Source organism: Carcharhinus amblyrhynchos, chromosome 8 (assembly GCF_965287045.1).
Source record: "Carcharhinus amblyrhynchos chromosome 8, sCarAmb.v2.hapA, whole genome shotgun sequence".
Taxonomy (NCBI): domain Eukaryota; kingdom Metazoa; phylum Chordata; class Chondrichthyes; order Carcharhiniformes; family Carcharhinidae; genus Carcharhinus; species Carcharhinus amblyrhynchos.
This window is the reverse complement of record NC_137331.1, coordinates 26,311,946-26,338,835: the sequence shown is the minus strand read 5'-3', so window position 1 is coordinate 26,338,835 and position 26,890 is coordinate 26,311,946. Positions and strand designations below refer to the sequence as shown.

Sequence of the window (26,890 nt, the reverse complement as noted above, 5' to 3'; positions counted from 1 at the left end):
GCCATCTAGCCCTTCGAGCCTGCCCCGCCATTCAATAAGATCATGGCTGATCTGTCGTGGCTCAGTTCCACATTCCTGCCCTCTCCCCATAACCCTTAATCCCCTCTCTCATCAAAAACCCATCAACCCGCATCTTAAAAATATTTAGCGAGGTAGCCTCCACCACTTCAACGGGCAGAGAATTCCAGAGATTCACCACCCTTTGAGTGAAGAAGTTCCTCCTCAACTCCGTTCTAAACCGCCCCCCTTTATCTTGAGGCCGTGCCCCCTAGTCCTACTGTCCTTTCTGAGCGGGAAGAGTCTCTCCACCTCTATCCTATCCATCCCATTCATCATCTTATATGTCTCAATGAGATCTCCCCTCATTCTTCTAAACTCTAACGAGTACAAGCCTAGTTTATTCAGCCTCTCCTCAACCCCCTCAACTCCGGTATCAGCCTAGTAAACCTCCTCTGCACTCCCTCCAAGGCCAAAATATCCTTGCATAAGTGCGGCAACCAAAACTGCACACAGTACTCCAGCTGCGGCTTCACCAATGCCCTATACAGCCGCAGCAAGACCTCCCTACTTTTATATTCAATCCCCCTCGCTATCAAGGCCAGCATCCCATTCGCCTTCCGGACCACCTGCTGCACCTGCAGGCTGGGTTTTTGTGACTCATGCACAAGGACCCCGAGGTCCCTCTGCACCGTCGCCTGCTGCAGTTTTTCGCCACGTAAGTAATAGTCCTTCCTACCATTATTCCTACCAAAGTGGACCACCTCTCACTTGCCAACATTAAATTCCATTTGCCAGTTCCTGGCCCATTCGCCCAACCTATCTAGATCCTTCTGCAGACTCTCCACACCCTCCGTGCAATTTGCCGTTCCACCAAGCTTGGTGTCATCAGCAAATTTCGACACCATACACTCGGTTCCCTCCTCCAGATCATCTATATAAATGGTAAATAGCTGAGGCCCCAGCACCGACCCCTGGGGCACTCCACTAGTCACCAACCGCCAATCCGAATAGCACCCATTAACCCCCACTCTCTGCCTCCTATTTGACAACCAATCCTCTATCCACGCTAACACCCTACCCCCAACTCCATGCCCCCTTACCTTCTGCAATAACCTCTTGTGAGGTACCTTGTCAAACGCCTTCTGAAAAATCAAGAAAGACCACATCCACCGGCTGTCCTCTATCCACCGCCCTAGACACATCCTCATAGAACTCCAATAAATTTGTCAGACACGACTTCCCTTTAACGAAACCGTGCTGCGTCTGCTTTATCAAGCAATTCCCCTCAAGATGCCTCGCTATTTCCTCCTTGATGACGGATTCTAACATTTTACCTACAACAGACGTTAAACTAACCGGCCTATAATTCCCTGCCTTTTGCCTGCCACCCTTCTTAAACAATGGCGTAACATTAGCCGTTTTCCAATCTTCCGGCACTTCCCCGGAATCCAGCGACGTTTGGAAAATAACCACCAAGGCATCCACTATCACCTCCGCCATTTCTTTCAGAACCCTCGGGTGCATTCCATCCGGTCCTGGGGACTTGTCCACAATCAGCCCCTCCAGTCTGTCGAGCACCGCCTCTCTAGTAACAATAATGTCATTGACACCTTCCAGTCCTACCACCTTTCCATCGCTAACATTCTTCCCCAGGTGCGTGGGTTTCCAATGGGTGCTCCGGATTCCTCCCCAGTCCAGAAGATGTGCGGGTTAGGTAGATTGCCATGCTAAATTGACCCTCGTATCAGGGGGATTGGCAGGGTAAATATGTGGAGGAAATATATTCCTCCATATTAACTATGATATAAATATATTACGAGGAAAGGGCCTGAGTGGGATTGTTTTTGGTGAGGACTCGATGGGCCAAAGGGCCGCCTCCTCACTGTAGGGATTCTATGGAGGCCAGCTATTGAGACTGTGTTAATCGAGCCAGTTTGGAACCCTAACTCGTGTCCCCAGACCCTGCTGCCAACCAGCTCATTCATACTCTGCAATGTGCTCAAAGAGTAAATCAGACAAGCAACAAGCATCAGAAACATAGAGATTCTGGGTGATGTACAGAGGAAAGAGCAGATGAAAGGAGAGATAGATAGAGAAGAGAGGAAGAAAGAGAATAATGTTTTGGAGGCAAATGGCAAGATGTAGAGGTTAATTTTCACTTTGTGGAATATGTTACCCCAGTTGTTAGCCATACGTAATTCACCCACCTGATTTTCCATTTTGTTGAACTAAGTAAATGTGTTAAACAGATGGCTGATCTGCAACTACCAGTGGGAGGAATTGTTTGAGGCAGAGATATGCAATAGTGGTGAGAAAGAGGCAGGTCGAAAGAGTAGACGAAAAAAAAATCAAATGACTCTTACAGAGAATCACAGAATCCCAACAGTACAGAAAAAGACCATTTGGCCTTCGAGCCTACACTGACAACAATCTCAGCCAAGCCCTATCCACATATCCCCAAGTATTTACCCTGCTAGTCCTCCTGTTACTGAGGGTCAATTTAGCATGACCAATTTAGCATGGCCAATCAATCTAACCTGCACAATTTTGGTCCAAAGACAGAAATGCACTTACGTGAGGATAAAGAGGTGGCTCTAACTTCTGTTCTTAAGCCACACCATTTGGGCTAAACTGATAACTGTAGAAAGTCAGATGCTTCAGAAAAGCTTTTGCTTTGCAATTACTTGAAGAGAAAACAATAATTGAGAGTCTTGAACGTCCCTTAGCAATGTGACATCCTCTTTTCAAAATGATCTTGCAGTTACCAAATGTCTCTGAACACTGATAGGGTGAATTTGCGCTCTGCAATTAACAACCAAAATGTGTTGTCTGATATCTTAAGCACGTTATTTGTTTCGATAAGCAGGCTGATGCCTCTGTTAAAATAACAAACAAAACAAAATCATTTGAGCTCCCGCTCTCATAAGGTAACATCACACAGTATGATTTCACTACATGGGCAGACAAAAAGATCTATTCAATCACATTTAATCACCAGTAATGGAGACATATGTCACAATGCTACACACTACAAACACCTATCTCAAAATAGTTGTCTGCTGCCAAAACCCTAATGATGCTTTTTAACTTTGTTCCAATTGGATGACAATTAAGACGTATGTTATATTCTCTAAATTAAAGGACATCACTTCGTGATCAAAACTAGTCCGCACATTCTATTTAATTTTTTCTCAGGATTTGAGTAGCATGGACAAGGCTAATTTATTGCCCATCCTCGGGGATGTAGTGCTGAACTTTGAAGTGCTGGAATACTGAGAAAATATGTTGGCCATTCATTTCTAAATCTACATCTTTACGTATTAATCATTTAAGTCCCCAAAAGTTAGTAAAAGGGTGTTTTTTAAGTGAACAATATTAGTGCCCCCCCCTCCACTATCACCAACAGCTTTCCCCACCCTTCCAAACTGCCCACCCCTATCCCCAACCTCCACTGTCTCCCCCCAACCTCAACACCCTCCCCGCAAAACCACCGATACCCTCCCCCAATCCCCAGCATCCCCAGCAGCAGAGCAGTAACAAGTGAAATTGACCTTACAGACTGGCTTTAAAAACATCAGAATGCGCAGCCTGAAAATTTCAATTTTTTTTAACACCAGTCTGTCAGTTCCTGAGCTCTAGCTGCTCCACATGGATGACAAGAGCTCCATTTAAAAACATGAAGCCTGGTTACCCCTAACCCCTGGTCCCCAGTGTTTGGAACCAGTTTCAGTCCTTTCTCCCCAGCGCTGGTTGGAAGTTCCAGAAGGACTGGCCTGCAGCATTACACTCTTACCCATCCCGATTGCCCACAAGAGGTGATTGTGGAACTTCTTCTGAAATCAATGCAGTATTTGTAGTAATATTTTTCTTCCATGATGGAATTAGATGGAGAATTCACTTGCAATCAAGGAACATAAGTGTATTCCCAAATTAAGGTACTTTGAGACTTAGAGGGAACCTTGCTGGTAATGGATTTCCTATAGCTGTGTCCTTTTTGATGAAAGAAATGGCAGGGAAGAATGACATTATTGAAGTAAGTGTGGAGAGTTGCTGCAGGTTCTCCCTGTTAATTAGACATTCTGTGGCAGATATTAATTTGCGTGGCAGAGCAGCAGTCAAGTAAATTGTTTTATCCTGGATTATGTTAAACTGTGTGAGTATTGTTCTGACTGCTCCCAGCTGGATAGTGAACATTTGTTCCATCACATTCCTGACTTCGGCCTTAGAGGTGCTGAAGAAGCCTTGAGGAAGCAGAAGGTAAGCCACAAATCATAGATTGGGCAGCCTTTGTCCTGTGCTTATAGCCACGGTGTTGACATGGGTGGTCTAGTTCAGCTTCTGGTCAGTGGTAACTCCTAAGATGTTGATGGTTGGGGTATAGACAATGGATGTGCTATTGAAGATCAAGGAGAGACCTTGTCAGGGCTGCCCATTTCCGAGCATGCACAGGGCATGGATGTTATGACCACCTTGATATAAGCTTGGGTTTTACCCAGGTCCATCTGCAGACTGGTAGCTCCATTATCAGAGAAGTTGTGAATGAAGATGAATCGTAACAGCGCCCCGCCCCTTACCTTATGATAAAAGGAAGGTCATTAATGAAACAGTTGAAGCTGATTGGATTGAGTTTGTTTCCAGAAAGAATTCTGAGAGTGATGCCCTGGGCTGTATTAGCTGGATTTCAACAGCAGTGACCACCTTCCTTTGTGTTCAATGGTTACCATGGTTGAAAGAACTCCCTCTATTGGCTTAAAAACAGAGACGCTGCGAGGCCAGCTGAGTTTTTCTATCGCTGTTTGTTATTTATTTCACATCTTCAGCCTCTCAGAAATCATAGAAAGCCTATAATGTAGAAGGAGGCCATTTGGCCATCGAGTCTGCAGCAACGACAATCCCAACTAGGCTTTATCCCTGTAATCCCACATAATTCCCTCGAACCTATGCATGCCAGGCTTTTATTCCTCTATTGGTGTCTGTTTTCCTTTTTTTTTAAGCATCATAGTCAGTTGAATGCCCCCTTGATATCTGGGATAAGTGAGGGTTAAAGTGTAGTCATTGATAACCCATGGAGCATTAGGGCATTTTTCGCCACACTACTGAAATACCTGTTTAGGCCAAGTGAGATTGGGAAAAGCATACACACAGTACTCATGAGCAGACCTGCGCTAAGTTTTTGGCTGGTTAAATTGTTACCGGCCAATTAAATGCAAATTCATTCCCATTTGTCGTCCAGCTCAAATCGAATTGATAATACGCTGGTATTAAGGCAAAATGGTGAGTTGGCAGAGGTCTAGCACAGAGCAGGTTGGGTGACATTGTTTAAGACTTTAAAGCAGTGCAGATGTCCAGCAAGATTCACTTTATTGGGCACAATGGAGGGAGAGAAATGAGCTGCAGAGAAGGTTGAGGTTGATGCATGATAAGAGAACCATGACCATCTGCTGCTGTATTGAGTGAGACCTGTCCGAGAGGAAGTTATGCGTAACTAAGGAAGCAATAGATGAATCTCCTGTACTGAGACTTGAAACAACTGCAACTTTCTACCTATGGCTGAAGTTCTGATTGGCACCCAGTGTTTTGCAGCGAGTCGTTTTCAGTTAACAAGTGAGGGCGAGACAATTTGCAGTTTGTTCATAGAATCCCTACAGTACAGAAGGAGGCCATTCGGCCTGTTGAACCTGCCAACAACAATCTCATGCCCTCTCCCCATAAATCCACGTATTTGCCCTGCTAGTCCCCCTGACACTAAGGATCAATTTAGCGTGGCCAACCAACCTGAGCCACATGTCTTTGAAGCGTGGGAGGAAACCGGAGCACCTGGAGGAAACCCACGTAGACACAGGGCAAATGTGCCTACTCCATGTTGACCCGAGGCTGAAATTGAACCAGAGTCCGTGGCGCTGGGGGGGGCAGCAGTGCTAACCACTGTGCTGCCCCGTGTTGAAATTGAATTTTTTCTCAGCTACTTGAACGGTGGATTTCCTTCATTGTAAAGAATGGCAACATTGAAGAGCCTCCTCCAGACTGAACATGATAATATTTCAAACTTTACTAACTGCCATAAACAGCAGCTCCAGATCTCCAGACAGGTTCCTATTGCTACAGCGCTAATTAAGATGCTCTCACTGTGTAAGGTCAAGAAGATAATGAGGTGGAGGAATGTCATGTTACTTGACTGCTTTAATTCTGCGGTCACTTTGGACAGGTGTTATTAGAGACAGGAAGAAGGAGCGAGCTATGTCTAACCAAGAACCGCTGATGTTGTCAGGGTGCACACGGTGAAAACTTGTTGCACTCCTCTGTGCTGACATTTCACAGTTTGATGAACTCCTCTGCAGAAACCACAGGCTGTATAATGTGTTTTGTATTTTTATGTCGTTGCAAGTAGTTTTTGAAAGATGTCCTTTTCTCTGAAGTCATTTATTGTAGTACTGCATTCCAGGATATGTCTGAAGAGTCTGTATTTCTGTATTTCAGCTGCAATCCAGTCCCAGTGAAGAGCTGGCCCTCATGACAATAACACTCCCTCGTAGTGCATACTGGCATCACATCACGAGGCAGAACAGCGTCAGCGAACTCTACAGCTTACAAGGCAAGTGTATTACAAAAAAGGCACCTCTTTGGCTTCCAGGGCACAAAGTGCACATGAATAGGTTCCTCTCGTGCCCTGTTTATTTGTCAGGGGGCAGCTGGTCCAGTGAGTGATGTGGCATTTGAGAGAATACTAAAACGGGGCTATGCTTTCCTATTTGTGGAGACTTTATGCCAATGCAACAGTGGACAGAAGTGTGCAGATAAGCCACAGCTCAGTTGTTTGTCCCACTATGAGGTAAGGTCAATCTGACAAATGTCAACCTCAAAAACAGCTCACTTCAGCCGTTTTTGCAGAGTCATGTAGCACATGGGTGCACTATTCTCTGTTGCCCAGTGACCATGAATGGATTTTGGGAATGAGGCTATAACAATTCCACATTGCAACATGATCATTTCACTCAATTTCTTCATCAACAACATAGTGCTTAACTATCATTAGAAGCATCAGAAACAGGTTTAAATATTTCTCAGCACCAGAGATTGTGTATGGAAATGGATACCCCCAACTGGAAGTGGAAAATCAAGACTAGAGGTTTGTCCATGTCAGACCCTATTGAAATATGTTGACTTCTAGGCCTTAACCTCAATGCATGAGAATGTAAAGAAAAGGAACAGGAAATCGGCTATGCACCGATGTTCAGTCAATACCAGTGCAGGAACTCACCAGGGTTTCTTAGGCAGCACTGTCCAAACCCATGATCAGGACCATCTAGAAGGACAAGAGCAGCAGATACATGGGGACACCATCTCCTTGAATTTCCCCTCCAAGCCACTCACCAGCCTGACTTGGAAATATATTACCTTTCCTTCACTATCGCTGGGTAAAGCTCTTGCACCGGCCCCCATTCCCCGCCAACAGCTCCTGCAACACGTGGAGTGCAGTGATTCAAGATGCCTGCTTTACACCACCTTCTCATTTTCTTAAGTTCCTCCCTCCCTTCCATTTCCCAATTTGCAGCTCTACCTGGGATGTTACTTGTGCTCTTGAGAGTGAAGATCGATACAAAATACCTGTGCTAAATAAGGTTAGTGAGCCACACTTGCAGATAGCCATGTGTGTTGGCCCGAATTCTCTGGTCATTCACGCCAACGTGATTCTCCGGTGCCGCCGGCAGCGCACTTCCCTCACGCCCGTCCCCGTTTCAGATTTCCCACTGGCATGGGGTGACATGAGTGGGAATTTCCATTGGTATCACCAGGACCAGAGAATGCCATTGCTAGCAAACCTCCTGCCAGCGGGAAACATGTGGCTGGGTGGCTGGAGAATCTTGCCCGTTGTGGCAATAATGGAGATCTGGCTCAATAACAAGCATGTAGTAAATATAATACAAGATGTTCAGCAAAGACAGGGAAGAAAATAAAGGAGGAGGGGTAGACGTATTAATTAAGCATAATATTACCACACTGGAGTAAGAGGATGTGGGACAGACACAGAATGTGTTTGTTTTGAGCTAAGGAACAATAGAAGTACCATTACCCTACTGTGCATTCTGTTGGCCACCAACTAGTTGGAAAGATAGAGGAACACATTTTCAAGGAGATTAAAAAGAGGTGCAAAAACTAGAATAGTTATAATGGGTAAAATATAGGCTTTGATAGTGTTAGTGTAAAAGGAAGGGAGAGGAAGCATGTTTCTAAAGTGTATTGAGCAAAATTTTTGATTTGATTTATTGTTACCACATGTATTAGTATACAGTGAAGGGTATTGCTTCTTGCGTGCTGTACAGACAAATCATATCGTACACAGAGAAGGAAAGGAAAGGGTGCAGAATGTACTGTTACAGTCATAGCTAGGGTGTAGAGAAAGATCAACTTTATGTGAGGTAGGCCCATTCAAAAGTTTGTCAGCAGCAGGGAAGATAAGAGATTGAATTATAGCATTGTTACAGAGTTTAAAAGAGTCAGAATAAAGTTTTAGAAGTATAAACGCGAGCAAAAGCTAGAATTAGAGGGTATGCGGGGCACAGCTTGTGAGAAGGCACCTCGCTCCAATGATATCTTGGCTGCAAAGGACCGGACAACATCTCAGCTTTAGCACGGGGGACTTGTGCTCCAGAACTAGTGTTGCGTCCCAGCTGTTCCGATATAATAACCGATATCTATAAACAATGTTGAACAGTTCATACAGAGTGCTGGCATGATACTCCTTCTGTGCTGTACCATTCTGTTAACAATGATCCGTGGGCAACTAAAATCTCCATTGTTTAAAAATGTTATCCCTGTCATTCATCAGCTGACCACCACTTCTTAATGTGCAACTCAAGGTAAAGCAAACCAATCAGATGACTAAATACTGGTGTGTGGGAATTAAAAGCAAGACTTGGTGAGCTAGCATTTTGTGCATTAATTTCAAGCCTTCACTTGTTGCACTGTGGAAGGTGTCACAGATTTATGGATTGTAGGGGTGAGGGGAGGGCACTTTCTAACTGTATAATCTTGTGACTAAAACTAATATGTAGGTTATGTTAATTTCTTTTCTCTACACTTTTAATCTTTTTTCATTCCTTTGCATTCATTAAAAGCGGCACGGCAGCACAGTGGTTAGCACTGTATTAGTCACAAGTAAGGCTTACATTAACACTGCAATGAAGTTACTGTGAACTTCCCCCAGTCACCACACTACGGTGCCTGTTCGGGTCAATGCACCTAACCAGCATGTCTTTCAGACTGTGGGAGGAAATTGGAGCACCCGGAGGAAACCCACACAGACACGGGGGGAACACACAAATTCCACGCAGACAGTGACCCAAGTTGGGAATCCAGCCCGAGGCCCCTGGCACTGTGAGGCGGCAGTGCTAACCACAATGCCACCGTGTCACCCTTGGCAGCACCTGTCTCATGGCTAGCTGGTGTCAGAGGCAGGGCATGCACACCATGCCCCCGTTGCATTTCAGTGCAGCTGCACCTCCTCTGTAATGCTGCTGCTGCTACCTGCATGGCTGGGTGGGTGGGCTTCACAGGAGCTAGAAGTTACGATGGAGGGAAACACTAATATAGGGGAGACTTTCCAAAGACTTTAAACTTCACACTTTTATTAATTAGAACTTTCAGTGTAATGAATTGAATTACAACATTGTTATTTTTCTGACTACGTCACCAAATTAAAATGATTTATTAATTTATCTTATTCAAATCTATAACTTGAGGAATTTATGCCATACAAGAGAAAGAATTCAACAAATCTCACTATAAACTGCATCCAATCAGTCTAACCAAGCATATTTTATTAAACCATAATTCAGTAACACATTTGTTAATAAAAATACTTAAATACAATATTTTAAAATATGGCTTTAATTATAATAGGAAAGTGACTGGCAACATGGAAAAGAATGGTAGATAAATTGGAATAACTTACTACAAAATAATATTATGTAGCTATATTAGTATGTATACAATAAGAAGCAAATTTAATCTTATAATTTACTGAAAAATTCTCTATGTAAGTTTAAAGAAGAAGATCCAGAAACTGGATCATGTTATATGTGTGTTACACATCTAAAATGCATGTCTTATAGTTTAATACAGTGGCAGGAGCACATACATGCCTATCTCATTCTGAAGATCCAGTGTCCACTGTATTAGATTGGGTTGCTCCCTAGACGTCTTTGGCAGACACTTGAAATCTATTATTAAAAAGCCTCCTTACAGTGTTATTCCAGTACTTTGTCAAAACACCCTATTGGAAAATTGTGCTGCCCTAGAGTCTGGCTGAGAACGTGATAAAAGTCTCCCAGAAAAATTATGGCACCAAACAGGCAGCAAGCAGCCAAACTAGCATCATTGAAGGGATTTGTCCACTCCTGAGAGATTATTGGCTGGTTTGTGCTCAAGATAGTTTGGCCTTTTTTTCCTCAATACTATGACTTTTGGAACAATTTTTTATCATAACAAGAAGTTCAAAACAGGGTCAGAACAGCACTGCTTGGTGTTGTTAGTCACCATGACTTCAAAGTTTACACCAAAGGAGAGTTGACAGTGGTGAAATCACTCAATTAGTATCGCACCACTGTGTCAGGGTGTCCACTGTATTAGGATATTCATGGTATTAGGATGTCCATTGTATTAGAGTGTCCATTCTATTAGGGTGTCAACTGTATTAGGGTGTCAACTGTATTAGGGTGCCCATTCTGTTAGGGTGTCAACTGTATTAGGGTGCCCATTCTATTAGGGTGTCAACTGTATTAGGGTGCCCATTCTATTAGGGTGTCAACTGTATTAGGGTGCCCATTCTATTAGGGTGTCCAATGAATTAGGGTTTTCATGATAATAGGATGTCCATTATATTCGGGTTTTCATAGTATAGGGTGTCCATTGTAGTAGGGCGTCCATTGTCTTTGGGTGTCCATTGTAGTAGGGTGTCCGCTGTATTAGGCTTTTCATGGTATTAGGATGACCGTTATATTAGGGTGTTCATGGCATTAGGATGTCCATTGCATTAGAGTGTTCATGGTATTTGGATGACGACTAGGTTTTCTACAGCAGAAGGAATATATACATCACATTTCCTAGGAGGAACAAGCAAGAATTAGACTTAGCCTACATTACAGGTATACACATGGTCCAAGATGCCATTGATAGCACCAATGTGCCTTGCATACTCCCCATCACTAACCTGTATCAATCACAATAAGATACCGTTACTTAATGTGCTATTTGTTTGTGGCCATTGGCACTACATCATGCATTTCCTGGGGGGCTTTCTATCCCATTGAAGAGGTAGAGGGGCTCCTAATACTGCATTGGAGACTCACCTACTGGTCACATAGGCTTGCAGCCAAGAAGGAGAGCAGATACTTCTAACTAGTTCATATTAACACAAGGAGCCAAACTTTCTGTGGTTTTCACACCCATTTGAACTTTGGCCACCTTTCACTGTATATTTTTTAGATGCTGAGACAATGCCCAAGATTTTACCGACATTAGCGTAGATACTTCAATGGGTTAAGTATTTGTAAAAGATTACCTACATTAGTTTATTTCTGGAAACTGTGCAAAAGCAGTGAAAAGTAACTGTTTGTGTTATGCAAATAAGTTCACAAGCAATGTTCATTTCAACAGAGGTTGGAATAAATCAGAGTTTTACTTCAAGCCTCCTTCAAGTTCATGAAGTGTAAGAAACATCAACAGACAAAAACAGTTACTCTCTTCAGCATCTATAACCCACAGGAATCACACTTTCTTGATTTGATTCGCAATGATGTAGATTGTTTGCCCATGTTTGTATCTCTATATTTTCTTTGCTGATCTATGTGTATGTTTGTCTCTGTGTCTCTGTCTGTGTGTTATGACCAGATGTGTAGGGTCGAACTGTCTCCCCTCTATTCAACCTCCTCAGGGCAAAGGTCTAAGTTTCCTTTTCATGAGGATATGCCTTTTTAAAATCAGAATGTATTTAATTATTTAAAGTGTGATCAATAAGAAGCCAAACAAACAATGTTTTCAGGAGTCAAAGAAAGAGCAAATATATTAACCAGAAACCCAAGATAAATGATAAAAAGCAGCACCATTCCTCATTCCGTCATTAGTACACACACACACTAACACTCTCACACTCTCTCTCTCTTTGTCTCTCTCTCTCTCTGTCTGTCTCTCTCTGTCTCTGTCTCTGTCACTCTCTGCCTCTCTCTCTCTGTCTCGCTCTGTCTCTTGCCCTCTGATTCTCCCCCTCTGTCTCACGCCCTCTGTCTGTCTCTCTCTCTCTCAGTGCCTTTCTTTCTCTCTCTCCCTCTCTCTCAGTCTCTCTTTCTCTCTCAGTCCCTCTCTCTCTCTCTCTGTCTCTCTCTCTGTCTCTGTCTCTCTCTCTGTCTCTCTCTCTCTGTCTCTCTCTCTGTCTCTCTCTCTGTCTCTCTCTCTGTCTCTCTCTCTATCTCTCTGTCTGTCTGTCTGTCTCTCTCTCTCTCTCTCTTTCTCTTTCTGTCTCTGGGTTAGCTAACTTCCTGGAATGGGTCAGAAGTAGATGATGTTGCATTTCTGAGATCTTGGTTCACCAATAAGTTTTATAATAATTGGCTTCTTGAACTAGATGACATGCTTATTCCAAAAAAACAGAGAGAGAGAGAAAGTGCAGCTTTCTCCTGCTGCACATTTTCTTGACATCACTTGCAATCTCTCCCTAGTGGTTGGGAAGCCTTGCCTTGAGATACTTTATTCATTGTGTACTTCCAAGAACCATTATTTCAATATCTAGTGCCTGGAATTTTTACTGTTAGACAGTTACGAGTTTAGATGAGTGTCTGGATTATAGAAAATGTACTTCACTTCACACTCCCCTGTGGATGATTTGTTTGTTTCTCATCTTCACTTGGAATGTGGCCTTGCAATTTAAGCAATTTGCTCTGTCTCAGCTCAAATTGCAAAATTTCCAGTCAGTTGAAAATTACAAAGTCATTTTCTGAAAAATAAAGAGGTATGCTGTTTGGCAATGTGTGTGCATGTCTGCGTGCATATTTAAGTGTGTGTGCATGTCTGAATATATGTGCCTCTGTGTGCCTATCTAGATGTATGTGGGGTATGTCTGCCTCTGTGTCTTATCCTCTTTGGATGTGTGTGTGTGTCAGTATTTGAGTTTCTGTGCATGTGAACATATGCATGCACATATGTGTGTGCATGCCTATTCTTTGTCTGTGTGTGTGCATGTATGTTTGTGTCTGTATGTTCTAAATTTTGATTTCAATAGATTGGCAGGCCCCGAATAATGATCTGGAGGTGGGGCGGGCTGTTAACGCGCAAATAAGTGCGGCGTGCAGGAATGGGACGGCAGTAGTTATGGGGGATTTCAATCTGCATATTGATTGGTTGACCCATGTTGGACGCGGTGGGCTCGAGGAGGAGTTCTTGGAATGCTGCCGGGATAATTTCCTGGAACAGTATGTGTTGGAGCCGACGAGGGAGCGAGCTATCTTGGATCTGGTGCTATGTAATGAGGCGGGTAGAATTAGGGACCTTGCGGTGAAGGATCCTCTTGGGGAGAGTGATCATTGTATGGTGGAGTTTCTGTTGCAGATGGAGGAGGAGAAAGTGGGTTCCCGGACACGCGTCCTTTGTTTGAATAGAGGGGAGTATGGTAGGATGAGAGAAGAATTGGCGAATGTGGACTGGGGGAGCGCATTGGAAGGTAGGTCTGCTGAGGAGCAGTGGAGGATCTTTAAGGAGATCTTTCTTGGTGCTCAGCAGATATCTATTCCGATGGTCAAAAAGGACCGTAGGAGGAGAGGTAATAAGCTGTGGATAACGAAGGAGGTGAAGGAAAGTGTTAAATTAAAAGCGGAGGAATTTAGAGTAGCTAAGAGCAGTGGGCGAGAAGAGGATTGGGAAAGGTTTAAATGTCAACAAAGATTGACAAAGAAGTTGATAAAGGAGGGTAGGAGAAGCTATGAAGCTGGGCTAGCACTTAATATAAAAAAGGATAGCAAGAGTTTTTATAAATATATAAAAAGGAAGAGGCTGGCTAGGGTGAACGTTGGTCCTTTAGAGGATGAGAAAGGGGACCTAGTGGTAGGGGATGGGGATATGGCTAAGGTCTTGAATAACTTTTTTGTTTCTGTCTTCACGGAGGAGGACGTGAATAATATGCCGGGTGTTAGCGATGGAAAGGTTACCACTGGAGGGTCTTAATGACATTACTGTTACTAGAGAGGTGGTGCTCGACAGACTGGAGGGGCTGATTGTGGACAAGTCCCCAGGACTGGATGGAATGCATCCGAGGGTTCTGAAAGAAATGGCGGAGGTTATAGTGGATGCCTTGGTGGTTATTTTCCAGACGTCGCTGGATTCCGGGGAAGTGCCGGAAGATTGGAAAACGGCTAATGTTACGCCGTTGTTTAAGAAGGGTGCCAGGCAAAAGGCGGGGAATTATAGGCCGGTTAGTTTAACGTCTGTGGTAGGTAAAATGTTAGAATCCGTCATTAAGGAGGAAATTGCGAGGCATCTTGAAGGGAATTGCTTGATAGGGCAGATGCAACACGGTTTCATTAAAGGGAAGTCGTGTCTGACAAATTTACTGGAGTTCTATGAGGATGTGTCTAGGGCAGTGGATAGAGGAGAGCCGGTGGATGTGGTCTTTCTGGATTTTCAGAAGGCGTTTGACAAGGTACCTCACAAGAGGTTATTGCAGAAGGTCAGGGGACATGGAGTTGGGGTTAGGTGTTAGCGTGGATGGAGGATTGGTTGTCAAATAGGAGGCAGAGAGTGGGGGTCAATGGGTGCTATTCGGATTGGCGGTTGGTGACTAGTGGGGTGCCCCAGGGGTCGGTGCTGGGGCCTCAGCTATTTACCATTTATATAGATGATCTGGAGGAGGGAACCGAGTGTAGGGTGTCGAAATTTGCTGATGACACCAAGACTGGGGGAAAGGCAAATTGTGCGGAGGGTGTGGAGAGTCTACAGAAGGATCTAGATAGGCTGGGCGAATGGGCCAGGAAATGGCAAATGGAATTTAATGTTGGCAAGTGTGAGGTGGTCCATTTTGGTAGGAAGAATGGTAGGAAGGACTATTACTTACGTGGCGAAAAACTGCAGCAGGCGACGGTGCAGAGGGACCTCGGGGTCCTTGTGCATGAGTCGCAAAAACCCAGCTTGCAGGTGCAGCAGGTGGTCAGGAAGGCGAATGGGATGCTGGCCTTCATAGCGAGGGGGATTGAATATAAAAGTAGGGAGGTCTTGCTGCAGCTGTATAGGGCATTGGTGAGGCCGCAGCTGGAGTACTGTGTGCAGTTTTGGGCGCCGCACCTGCGCAAGGATATTTTGGCCTTGGAGGGAGTGCAGAGGAGGTTTACTAGGCTGATACCAGAGTTGAGGGGGTTGAGCTATGAGGAGAGGCTGAATAAACTAGACTTGTACTCGTTAGAGTTTAGAAGAATGAGGGGAGATCTCATTGAGACGTATAAGATGATGAATGGGATGGATAGGATAGAGGTGGAGAGACTCTTCCCGCTCAAAAAAGACAGTAGGACTAGGGGGCACAGCATCAAGATAAAGGGGAGGCGGTTTAGAACGGAGTTGAGGAGGAACTTCTTCACTCAAAGGGTGGTGAATCTCTGGAATTCTCTGCCCGTTGAAGTGGTGGAGGCTGCCTCGCTAAATATTTTTAAGAAGCGGGTTGATGGGTTCTTGATAAGAGAGGGGATTAAGGGTTATGGGGAGAGGGCGGGAAAGTGGAACTGAGCCACGACAGATCAGCCACGATCTTATTGAATGGCGGGGCAGGCTCGAAGGGCTAGATGGCCTACTCCTGCTCCTATTTCTTATGTTCTTATGTTATGAAAGAAATGCTGTGCACTGCTGAAAAGAAATTTACAATATTTGTTGAACCCTGATGTCGGAAATAGAAAAAAGTACAAAAGCAGCTCTTTTCTCTTCACGAACTGACACAGCCCTGTGCCTTTTAAGTTTGGAAAAGATTCATTTCCATCTTTTGGAACATGTTCAATTCCATGACCAAGTGTGATATTCTGACTGCGGAAAGCTCCGGCCTAAAGGACCAAGTGCTGGAAACTGTTTGGCACTTGCTATCACATCAAGCTCTTGTGTCACAGCAGCTGGTGTTTGAAAAGACTGATCTGATTTCCAGATTAAATATTTATGCTCTGCATGCATTTTACTGGTGCCCTAATTAGACGCACGGATGAATTGTGCTGCGGTGAATATAAAACCTAGCGGAACATTATGGTAAACAAAGATAAATGAGCAACTGCACGGGAAACAATGATGAATACATAGTTACAAAATATTGGTAAATAATGTAGTTTCTGTTGAGCTCAGCTCCTAATTCATCCACAAGCTGGATGTGGGCTGAAGTATTCCTTTTGAATGTTGACATGTATTATTTTTCAATCCTTATTGGACAGTGAATTCTGTGCACTAGTTGTGATTCCCAATTTACAATAATGCTACTTCTGGTCAATGTTAAGTACCCTTTGTTTCAACTAGTCACTTACAACTTCACATGAAGCAGTAGGTATAAGCTTATGACATAGACACACAAGTAGTCTAACAAAATGGCATTTAGCAAGATCACAACCTGCTTTCACCAACACTGGCTCCATAATCTCCAATTGATTGGGGCGTTGTTTCCTGCTCTTTTGTTGCTGCTGGGTTCTTGTTGACCGTAGACTATTTCTTCTTCTTCTTGACTGGTAGTAAATAAGTGGTGAGATGACCAACTTGGTTATACATTGAGGGTCACAAGTCTCTTGTTCTTGCACCCTTTTTGGGTCTAGCCTTGTGCAGCACTGGATAACTGATTAGTTTACCCTTGACAAGGGCTACTATTTCATTATCGACCTGATTAATTGATTTTTTTTTTCATTACTGTCCATTACTGTTTTTTAAATTTACACCTCACGTGCCTCATGAATGACATTGTTTATTATGCAGGAGACCGTTTAGCTCACATAGTTAATATAAAATCATTCCTTATCTTTGCTATTGTCACAATATAGAGTTCAGCAGATAAGAATACTTCCAATCAGCCAAAGGTCAGACCACTTCCTGGTTTTAGTGGAAGCTTTACATTGTTTTTCCACTGCCCTTCGTGCATCAGAACCTTGCACTGACGAAATTAATTTTTGAGATCAACTTCGTATCTCAATATTTTCCAACTTCGCACTTGCGCATTGACCGACTGTAATTATATGCAACTGGGTACTGGCCATCAAGCTCGGTTAAGTAACTGGTTTCATTTCCTGTGTTTTTGATTTCGGTCCAGTGTCACAAATAACTACAGACTTATTTGCATTGCGGCAGGCAGATTAATGAGAAGAAGGTCAAATATGTCTTTCACCTTCCTGTTGGTCACCTCACCACTTATTTACTACCAGTCAAAAGCTATATTCTTTAAGGTTCAGCTAACAGAGGAGCTAATAAGTCACTTTTGGTGATGGACATCCAGCGAACATGATATGCCCCAGCCAGTCCCATTTGCTTCTCCCAAGTGTTGTTCAACATGGTGGGCTGGGGTAGAATCATAGAACCCCTACAGTGCAAAAGGAGGCCATTTGGCCCATCAAGTCTGCACCGACCACAATCCCATTCAGGTCCTATTCCTGTAACCCCACATATTTACCCTGCTAATCCCCTGACACTAGGATCAATTTAGCATAGCCAATCAACCTAACCCACACTGTGGGAGGCAACCCACGCAGACAGAATGTGCAAACTCCGGTTGGACTTAAACCTGGTGTCGTCAGACTTCTTACTGTGTAAACTCCACACAGACAGTCACCCAAGGCCTCAAATGAGCCCAGGTCCCTGGCGCTGTGAAGCAGCAGTGCTAACCACTGTGCCACCATTCCATCCAATTGGGAGGAGCTTTCTTTGCCCCTTTGACATGATGCAGTGGGATTCATGGAGTTCAGAATTGTTGTTGAGAATGTCCGGGAAAATTCCTGCCCAACTGTTACCCCCCTCTCATGGGCCAGTCCTGTTGGTGGAACAAGACGTATGCAGTGATTGTGACGGTGTGGCTGGAAATTGGAGGTGATTCTCCCAGAAAAATTCAAAGTGCTGAATTTGTGGGAAAACTGGTATAAATTACAATTGTTTTTCTCATGGGAGTTCGGACTCGAATCTCCCCACTCTGTGCAATGTAGGGGTCACATTTGTGATTACCATTAAAGACCTGGAGGTGGGAGCGGGGCCTATTCACACAGAATCTCACAGTTCCGGAACTCCGCACATGCGCAATGGCCCCGATCTGTCAGCCTTCAGCTGGCTGGCCAGCCAGGGCCCCCCGCAGTGCTGCCCCTCCAACTCCCCCCTCCCCCTACGGCCCAATTACAGCCCCCAGAAGCACTCCTGGCTCAGCCCCAACCCCCCTTCCCTCCTGGAGCACTGCAATCTCCAGCCCCCCCTTCCCCCACCCCCAGCAGTGATGATTCTCCCTCGACCCGGCAGACCCCACCACCAGCAGGCAACGCACCCCCCCCCCCCCACACACACACACACACACAAGCCTCCCCGATTCCTGGCCTCCCTCCACCCTCGACCGATCCACATGCAGAGTGGCAGCGGAGCCCCCCCTCATCCCCACCACTTGTTCCTAGGCTCCACCCACAATACATCCTGCCCCCTTGGCACTGCCTGATGCCCTTTGGGCAGTGTCAAGGTACCCCCTGGGCGTGGGCAGTGCCAGTGTGCCATGCCAAGGGGGCACCACCCCCCCCCCCACCTCCCCAGGGAGGCTCTGATTGTCCTCCCTTCACTCCAGCGGAGCCCCCCACTCATTCCCCAAACGTGTAGAGTACTCTCACCCCTGCCAGAGTGAAATCTTCCTGGTGGGGTGGGCGATGCTATCAGGCCCGATAATGACATTTAAATTACGTTACAATTAGATTAAAATCACTTACCTGGTCTTCCCGCCAGTTTCCAGCACGGTCTTGACTGTGCCTGCTCTCCGGTGGTGGGAGATATGCATGCGTCGTGAACGCTTGTACGAATCCCATGAATTGACACATGCACACTTCCCCCAGTCTGACCCACCAAGAAATTAGCAGGTGGCAATGGGAGAATCATCCCCATTATCTTTCAGCTTTCATCCTGATTGTGTTAGCGTTGTTGATTGAAATGTGCGTTGGACAGTTTTACCAATTTTGGCTATGGTTTCCCCCCCCCATCCCGAAATGTTGGTAAGGATGATTTGGCTTGATCAATGTGGCTGAGTTTACTGTTTGTAGTGCCTAAGCTCAATGCCAGCTGGTCTATCCAGAATCCTTCCTCCTTTTCGCCTTTGTAGCAGCTTGAAACATCTAAAAGATGTGCTCTGCCACTTGAGAGGGCATTTACAAGCCATCAATATTGCTATGGTCACAGATAGTTCGGACAACCTACCCCGATAACTTTTGATCCCTTGCCTGACAAGAATCTATCCACCACTACCTCCTGAGGCAAAGAGTTCCATGGTAGTCCAAGCCACTGAGAGAAAAAGATTCTCTTCGTTCTCTAATGGACAGCCCTATTATAAGAGTGTGTCCTAGTTCTGGACTCACCCACATGAGAAAACATCTTTTCCATATCCGCCTAGTTCAGACAGTTAAGGATCTAATATACTTCAATTCTCCCACTCTTTTAAACTCCAATGGAGACAAGCCCAGTCTGTCCAACTTTCCTACCAAAGTGAGCAACACCTGTAGAAACTCTTGCTAAATGTTAGGTCAGTACATTTGTCAATAAATCCTTTTAAAGTTGTTCTTGACATTCTCAGGTGTGAAATTCCATGAAGGGTGCCTGCGCATTGTCTAAATTGCAATTCATAGTGAAAATTCCTAGAAACTGGTCAACTTGCAATACCAGGCATCAGACTTGTGGCAGCCATCTTTAGTTGGTGTCCTTTCTTTAATACTTCCTTTTGAACAATTCAGTACGTTTGGTCAGCCAGCGAAATTACAGATTATTGTCATTCATATAGTTGTGACTAGTTGGTAGCACAGTGACATAGGACTGCTGCCTACCATGCCAGGAACCTGGGCTCAATTCCAGCCTCAAGTGACTGCCTGTGTGGAATTTGCATGTTCTCCCCATGTCTGTGTGAGTTTCCTCCAGGTGTCCCGATTTCCTTCTACACGCCAAAGATCTGTGCGTTAGGTTGATTTGTCATGACAAGTTATCCATTAGTGTCAGGGAAGAAGCAGGATAAATACATGAGGTTACAGGGATAGGGCCTGGATAGAATTGTGGCTGGTGCGGACTTGATGGGCCGAATGGCCTCCTTCGGCACTGTAGTGATTCTATGATCTATACATGAATTAGGAAGCCATCTGTTAATGAGATAGTATGTAGGTTACATCATGTTGTGCACAATTCTTTTATTCTGATGTATTGTCAACATATGAATATTAAAGAAAATGAAAAGAAATTAGGTTTTTAACAGAAAGTAATATGCCTCTGTTAACGTAGGACAATGCAGGGAACGCACAGAACCATTGCAAATCTCCTGTGGTGATTTTGTAAATTGATATATATTTTTATATCTGACCTTAATATGCATTAAAACAATTCTATGTACAGTTCCAGAGTTTATCTATTCCCAGGTATATTCATTTGTTCAGCATAGATTTAAAAGGAATTTTTTTTTTATTGAGTCTTTCTGGGCAAGATATGGAGCTTTGCTTCTTATCACTGTTGATTGAGTAACATATGGTCTCCTGGTTAATAATGCTCAAAGGTTTTTTTTTTAATTTTCTGAGTTTTATGGTAAAGAGAGCACTTTTAATAAAAAGCTGCTTGATATATTGCATCTTTTATGATGTTGAGAGAAAGAAGTCTGCTCTGTTTATGTGTGGCTGTAAAATTGTTCGTTTGTTTCCATGACTCTTCTTTGCTTCAGTCATAAAATGAGGCCTCAATACTACTGCTTGCAGTGCTCAGTATGTTGCTGTATTGATTAACTGTGGAGAACATGGGCTGTGTTTTATATTTTATATCTAAGATCTATGCAGAGATGACACTTATTTCTATGTGCAACAGGCTTTATCTACAGTGGCTTAAAATGCCTCCTCCATACTTCAGCTTGGCTACTCCTTCCAAAGCTTGTTTTTTTTAACTTTTTTTGAACCTACAGCCAGGCTTAACCAACCAAGCACTGTGACCATTAATAGTAAACGGACTCACATAATAAAAAAACAGAATAATTAACTGCAACAGTCTGCTCTCATGATTGCGCACACACTGAATGCTCAGATGCAAGGAAACCATCTAAGTGCAAAGTCGGTATCACATGAGGGGAGAAACTTGAAGTATGGTTGTGTGTAATGGGCATTTGCCTGGTCATTTGCTCGCTATTGAGAAAACTAAAATGGGCATCAAATGATCTGTAATAATAATTCCAATTATTGCATTAAATAATCATCATGATTACTGGCACAATACATAGCAATGTCATGGCTAAGTTTAGAGGACAATGAGTTCCAGAATACGATATCGTATGGCAGCGAGTGGTTGGCAGCATGATGCTTTTAGCGTGGCTGAGTGTATTAGAGAACTGAGGGACAAACTACCAGTGAAGAACATTTTTCACTTGAAGCAAGTGCTTGTATGGAATTCTTGGACCTTGGTCACCGAGAAGCTTTGTCTTCTGGGTACTGCAGAATAGAAGCAATTCAGGGAACATTAGCCCAGGAATTTGAAGCCTCCTCAAAGGGTTCTTGTTGTTGTACTTAGACCTTTTTGTGAGCAGAGACTATCCTGAGGTCATGTTGTATTCCTTCTGGTGGCACAGAGAAATTTTGTGGTGTGCCATTCAGGCAACATTTCGAATTGATTTGATTTATTATTGTCACATGTATTGGGATACAGTGAAAAATATTGTTTCTTGCGAGCGATTACAGACAAAACATACCATTCACTGATTACATAGGGGAGACGATAAGGAGAAGGTGCAGAATGTAATGTTGCAGTTGCAGATAGGGTGTGGAGAAAGATCAGATTAATAAATGGAAGGACCATTCAAAAGTCCGAGGGCGGCAGGGAAAAAGCTGTTCTTGAGTTAGTTGGTACGTTACCTCAGAATTTGATATCTTTTTCCCAATGGAGGAAGGTGGAAGAGAGTATGTCAGGGGTGCATGGGGTCCTTGATTACGCTGGCTGCTTTCCTGAGGCAGCAGGAAGTGTAGACTGAGTCAATGGATGGAGGCTGGTTTGCGTAATGAACTGGACTACGTTCACAACCCTTTGTAGTTTCTTGTGGTCGAGGGCAGAGCAGGAGCCATATCAAGAACATAAGAACATAAGAACATAAGAACATAAGAAATAGGAGCAGGAGTAGGCCATCTGGCCCTTCGAGCCTGCCCCGCCATTCAATAAGATCATGGCTGATCTGTCGTGGCTCAGTTCCACTTTCCCGCCCTCTCCCCATAACCCTTAATCCCCTCTCTTATCAAAAACCCATCAACCCGCTTCTTAAAAATATTTAGCGAGGCAGCCTCCACCACTTCAACGGGCAGAGAATTCCAGAGATTCACCACCCTTTGAGTGAAGAAGTTCCTCCTCAACTCCGTTCTGAACCGCCCCCCCTTTATCTTGAGGCTGTGCCCCCTAGTCCTACTGTCTTTTTCAAGCTGTGATACATACGGAAAGAATGCTTTCTAGATTTCTTAACGTTGATTTTGGTTTTCAATAATTCAGATCTCCAACCATGAAATCTGTGACCTGCTCCATTCTTTTGGCAAAGGCTACTTTCAATAACTTCTTGGCCAGGTTGTCACTTACTTTAATCTTCCATTTGTTGTCCTGAACCCTCTTATCCATAAGAACATAAGAAATAGGAGCAGGAGTAGGCCATCCAGCCCTTCGAGCCTGCCCCGCCATTCAATAAGATCAAGGCTGATCTGTCGTGGCTCAGTTCCACTTTCCCGCCCTCTCCCCATAACCCTTAATCCCCTCGCTTATCAAAAACCCATCAACCCGCGTCTTAAAAATATTTAGCGAGGCAGCCTCTACCACTTCAACAGGCAGAGAATTCCAGAGATTCACCACCCTTTGAGTGAAGAAGTTCCTCCTCAACTCCGTTTTAAACCGCCCCACCTTTATCTTGAGGCTGTGCCCCCTAGTCCTACTGTCCTTTCTGAGCGGGAAGAGTCTCTCCACCTCTATCCTATCCATCCCATTCATCATCTTATACATCTCAATGAGATCTCCCCTCATTCTTCTAAACTCTAACGAGTACAAGCCTCGTTTATTCAGCCTTTCCTCATAGCTCAACCCCCTCAACTCCACAATCAGCCTAGTAAACCTCCTCTGCACTCCCTCCAAGGCCAAAATATCCTTGCGTAAGTGCGGCGCCCAAAACTGCGCACAGTACTCCAGCTGCGGCCTCACCAATGCCCTATACAGCTGCAGCAAGACCTCCCTACTTTTATATTCAATCCCCCTCGCTATGAAGGCCAGCATCCCATTCGCCTTCCTGACCACCTGCTGCACCTGCAGGCTGGGTTTTTGCGACTCATGCACAAGGACCCCGAGGTCCCTCTGCACCATCGCCTGCTGCAGTTTTTCGCCACGTAAGTAATAGTCCTTCCTACCATTATTCCTACCAAAGTGGACCACCTCTCACGTGCCAACATTAAATTCCATTTGCCATTTCCTGGCCCATTCGCCCAGCCTATCTAGATCCTTCTGCAGACTCTCCACACCCTCTGCGCAATTTGCCGTTCCACCAATCTTGGTGTCATCAGCAAATTTCAACACCCTACACTCGGTTCCCTCCTCCAGATCATCTATATAAATGGAAAATAGCTGAGGCCCCAGCACCGACCCCTGGGGCACTCCACTAGTCACCAACCTGCGCTGTATTGATGAAACCAAGAAACCATAATCTTCACTAAAGAAAATCAGGAGTGCAGCCAAGAATAAAGAGTTAGGGTGACACCCAGGACAGTTTCAAGATTTGCAGATGGGTATATAGCCCAAATCGGAGAGTGTGTGGTCCAGAGGGTAGTTTCCTGTCTCTGAGACAGAAGCCTCAAGTTCAAGTCTTATCCCAGGACTTGATGGCCAAGGATGGTTCATTTGTAACGTGGCCAAGCAGGCAGTGAGTCAACCTGTAAATTCTCCCTATATAGCCCAAGGACAGGTGGTAAAAGTGGAAGATTCCTGCTCAACCATATGATCGAAAATTGCAGCCTGTCCACGGATCCAGATTACAACATGCTTGTAAACATGCATATTTCCACAGCAACTCAAACGCCTTTATTGAACTATAGTACACCATGACTGATATGTGGCTGCATAGTCCTTTTGTCCAGTGAAGTGGGTAGAAGATAGGAACAAAATGACAGTGTGTTGAGTTGCTGAGTAAGCTGAGGAATGCAAAGGACTTTGTGAACCTGAACCTGAACCTGTACATTCAGTGTAAAAACCCTGAGAGCCAGTCTTATGATTATGTGTGGAAGAATCAGTACATGGAATATTGAGTAGATGGTTCATTAATAGACATGAGAGGCAAAAATAAGCAACATTGCATATATAATTACTTCTATAATTTACGTAAGATAAAGGTCGATGGTTAATATTAGCTGAACGCATTGAACAGAATTTCTTTTTGAGGGCATTCTCAAATTTATATGCTTTCTACTTGCTGGTCAGATGAGGGAAGAATTTGAAGGGACAAACACCAAGTCCTGGCATCGCCTGTGAAAGGCTAATTTGTTGCAGGAAAACAGTATACAGCAGCCATTAGAATTCCCGGTGTATAACCTAAGTGACCATGTGTGAGCACAAAGGGAAAAGTTGATCACTGAACTATAATTTAAGAAAGAATATTTTGCTGAACAGAACATTAAAAAGAAATTCCTCACCCAAAAGCCTCAGGTTTAAAGCATTTATTAGTTTTACAAACTTAGCATCTCACAAAACTGTTCTATATTTTTTAAGTTTGTGTCACAAGTAGGCTTATATTAATGCTACAATGAAGTTACTGTGAAAATCCCCTAGTTGCCACACTCTGGCGTCTGTTCGGGTACACTGAGCAAGAGTTTAGCATGGCCAGTGTACCTAACCAGCTTGTCATTCAGACTGTGGGAGGAAACCGGAGCACCCGGAGGAAACCCATGCAGAAACGGGGAGAACGTGCAGAATCTGCACAGACGGCGACCCAAGGTGGGAGTCAAATTGGGGTCCTTGGCACTGTGAGGCAGCAATGCTAACCACTGCGCCATTGTGAATTTACATGAACATAAGCCATTTTGTTCCATTCAGCTAACTATTGGTGAGGCTATCAGTGTACATTGACATTAAGGCTGAAATTTCCAGCATCTCTGCTCGTACAGTTAGGTGTGGAAATTAGGAATTTATGTTGATCTGTTTTGTTACATCGGCACCTTGCTGGAGACTCGGCATTCAGATATGTGAATGGTGTGAGTATGCAGGACTTATCATTTAATACATTTATCATTTAATACACTTATCATTTAATACACTTATCATTTAATACACTTATCATTTACTACACCTTTTGACACAGTGGGTAGCAGCCCTGCCTCTGCTTCAGAAACCCTAGGTTTGAGTCTCACCAAGGACTTGATGGCCAAGGAAGGTGTGTTCATAACATAAGAATATAAGAACTAGGAGCAGGAGTAGGCCATCTGGCCCTTCAAGCCTGCTCTACCATTCAATAAAATCAGGTCAGAAGGTTTGGAAGGGGTCAGAGTGGAGGGTGCTTGAAGATTGGATGCTGCTTTGAGTCAGAAGATCAGAGTGAATTAAAGTCTTGGGTGAGATCGAGAAGGATTGAAAGGGTTAAGGGTGGGGGGTGGGGACCGACAAAACTTGTATGCTAGATCCACCTGTGCTCGCCTCTCTTTAGTTCCCATGGCTTCTGAAGCCAGCCAGCATCAAAGTTGAAATCCTGGACCAATGTGAGGTTATTGGGCTCATTATAATATTTAAATTGCCCCGCAACCCTCCCCAGCATGCCTCTGGTCAAAACAAAAGTGGGTATTGGGGGTTAAATTTTACATTTTTAAGTCTTTAACGTCCCCGTCATTTCAAACCCATCGGTTTTTGGGAGCTTAACATTGCCCTTGTTGTAATTAACTGAATTTGAGTGTGGAATTTTCCAACTGTGCTGGCCCCAAGACCAGAAAATCCCACCCAAGGTCAACAGACCTTTGCAAGGCCTGTCCCGCCTGCTATGATTGCTGAGACGGCGGGACGGAAAACTTCAACCTAATATTTATTTCTAAAATGTTGCTTTTGATGTTACAAAACCGGATTCTGTTGCAGGTGTCTCAATTTCCTCTTGATGCTCCTGTTTCTGCGCCACTCGATCATGTCGCACCATCTTTGCCAGCCTTCTGTTAGAGAACACAAGCTGTTGGAGGGATGCAAAGGGTTTAAATTCTCAGTTTACCTGGCACTCAGTGTGAGGCAGCTGTTTTGGGTCCACTCTTTAATGTATGCAGTTGTAAAATTACTGTCAGTGGGGATGATTTCACTCTTGTCGCGCTGAATAAGCAGAGATTTCACAGACTAAACACAACAAATAGTGTGACGACAGCTTAACGGATTAGAGTGTCACTTGTTATGGATCTCGCTTGAGGAGTTTCCAACAGTAATGGATGACACTAAGGCTTAGTGAGGGGAAATGCTGCTTACAAACATTCTCCAACAGAATTGTTATAATGTTTACATCACAAAGCTAATTCAGAGGAGTACCTTGTCTGTAATATAGCTCTGTTTGGAGTTGTGCTCCATGTACTGGGACGGTATGTGTGAATTGTCTGTTTTTGAAGTTAAGGGCTGAATTCACCCCAAAAAATTCTAAGTTACGAATTTGGCAAATTTGTTTCTTCAGTGGGAGTTC

General features: G+C 44.2%; 1 protein-coding gene across 2 annotated transcripts in view; it reads left to right on the top strand.

Annotated features, from left to right (window-relative positions):
- Positions 1–26,890, top strand: part of dok6 (docking protein 6) — a 382,866-nt gene that overhangs the window by 343,925 nt on the left and 12,051 nt on the right. For both annotated transcript variants that reach the window (XM_080193779.1, XM_080193781.1), the window contains exon 7: positions 6,478–6,592. In XM_080193779.1, coding sequence (XP_080049905.1) covers positions 6,478–6,592 — 115 coding nt within the window. The remainder of the gene's footprint in view (positions 1–6,477; positions 6,593–26,890) is intronic.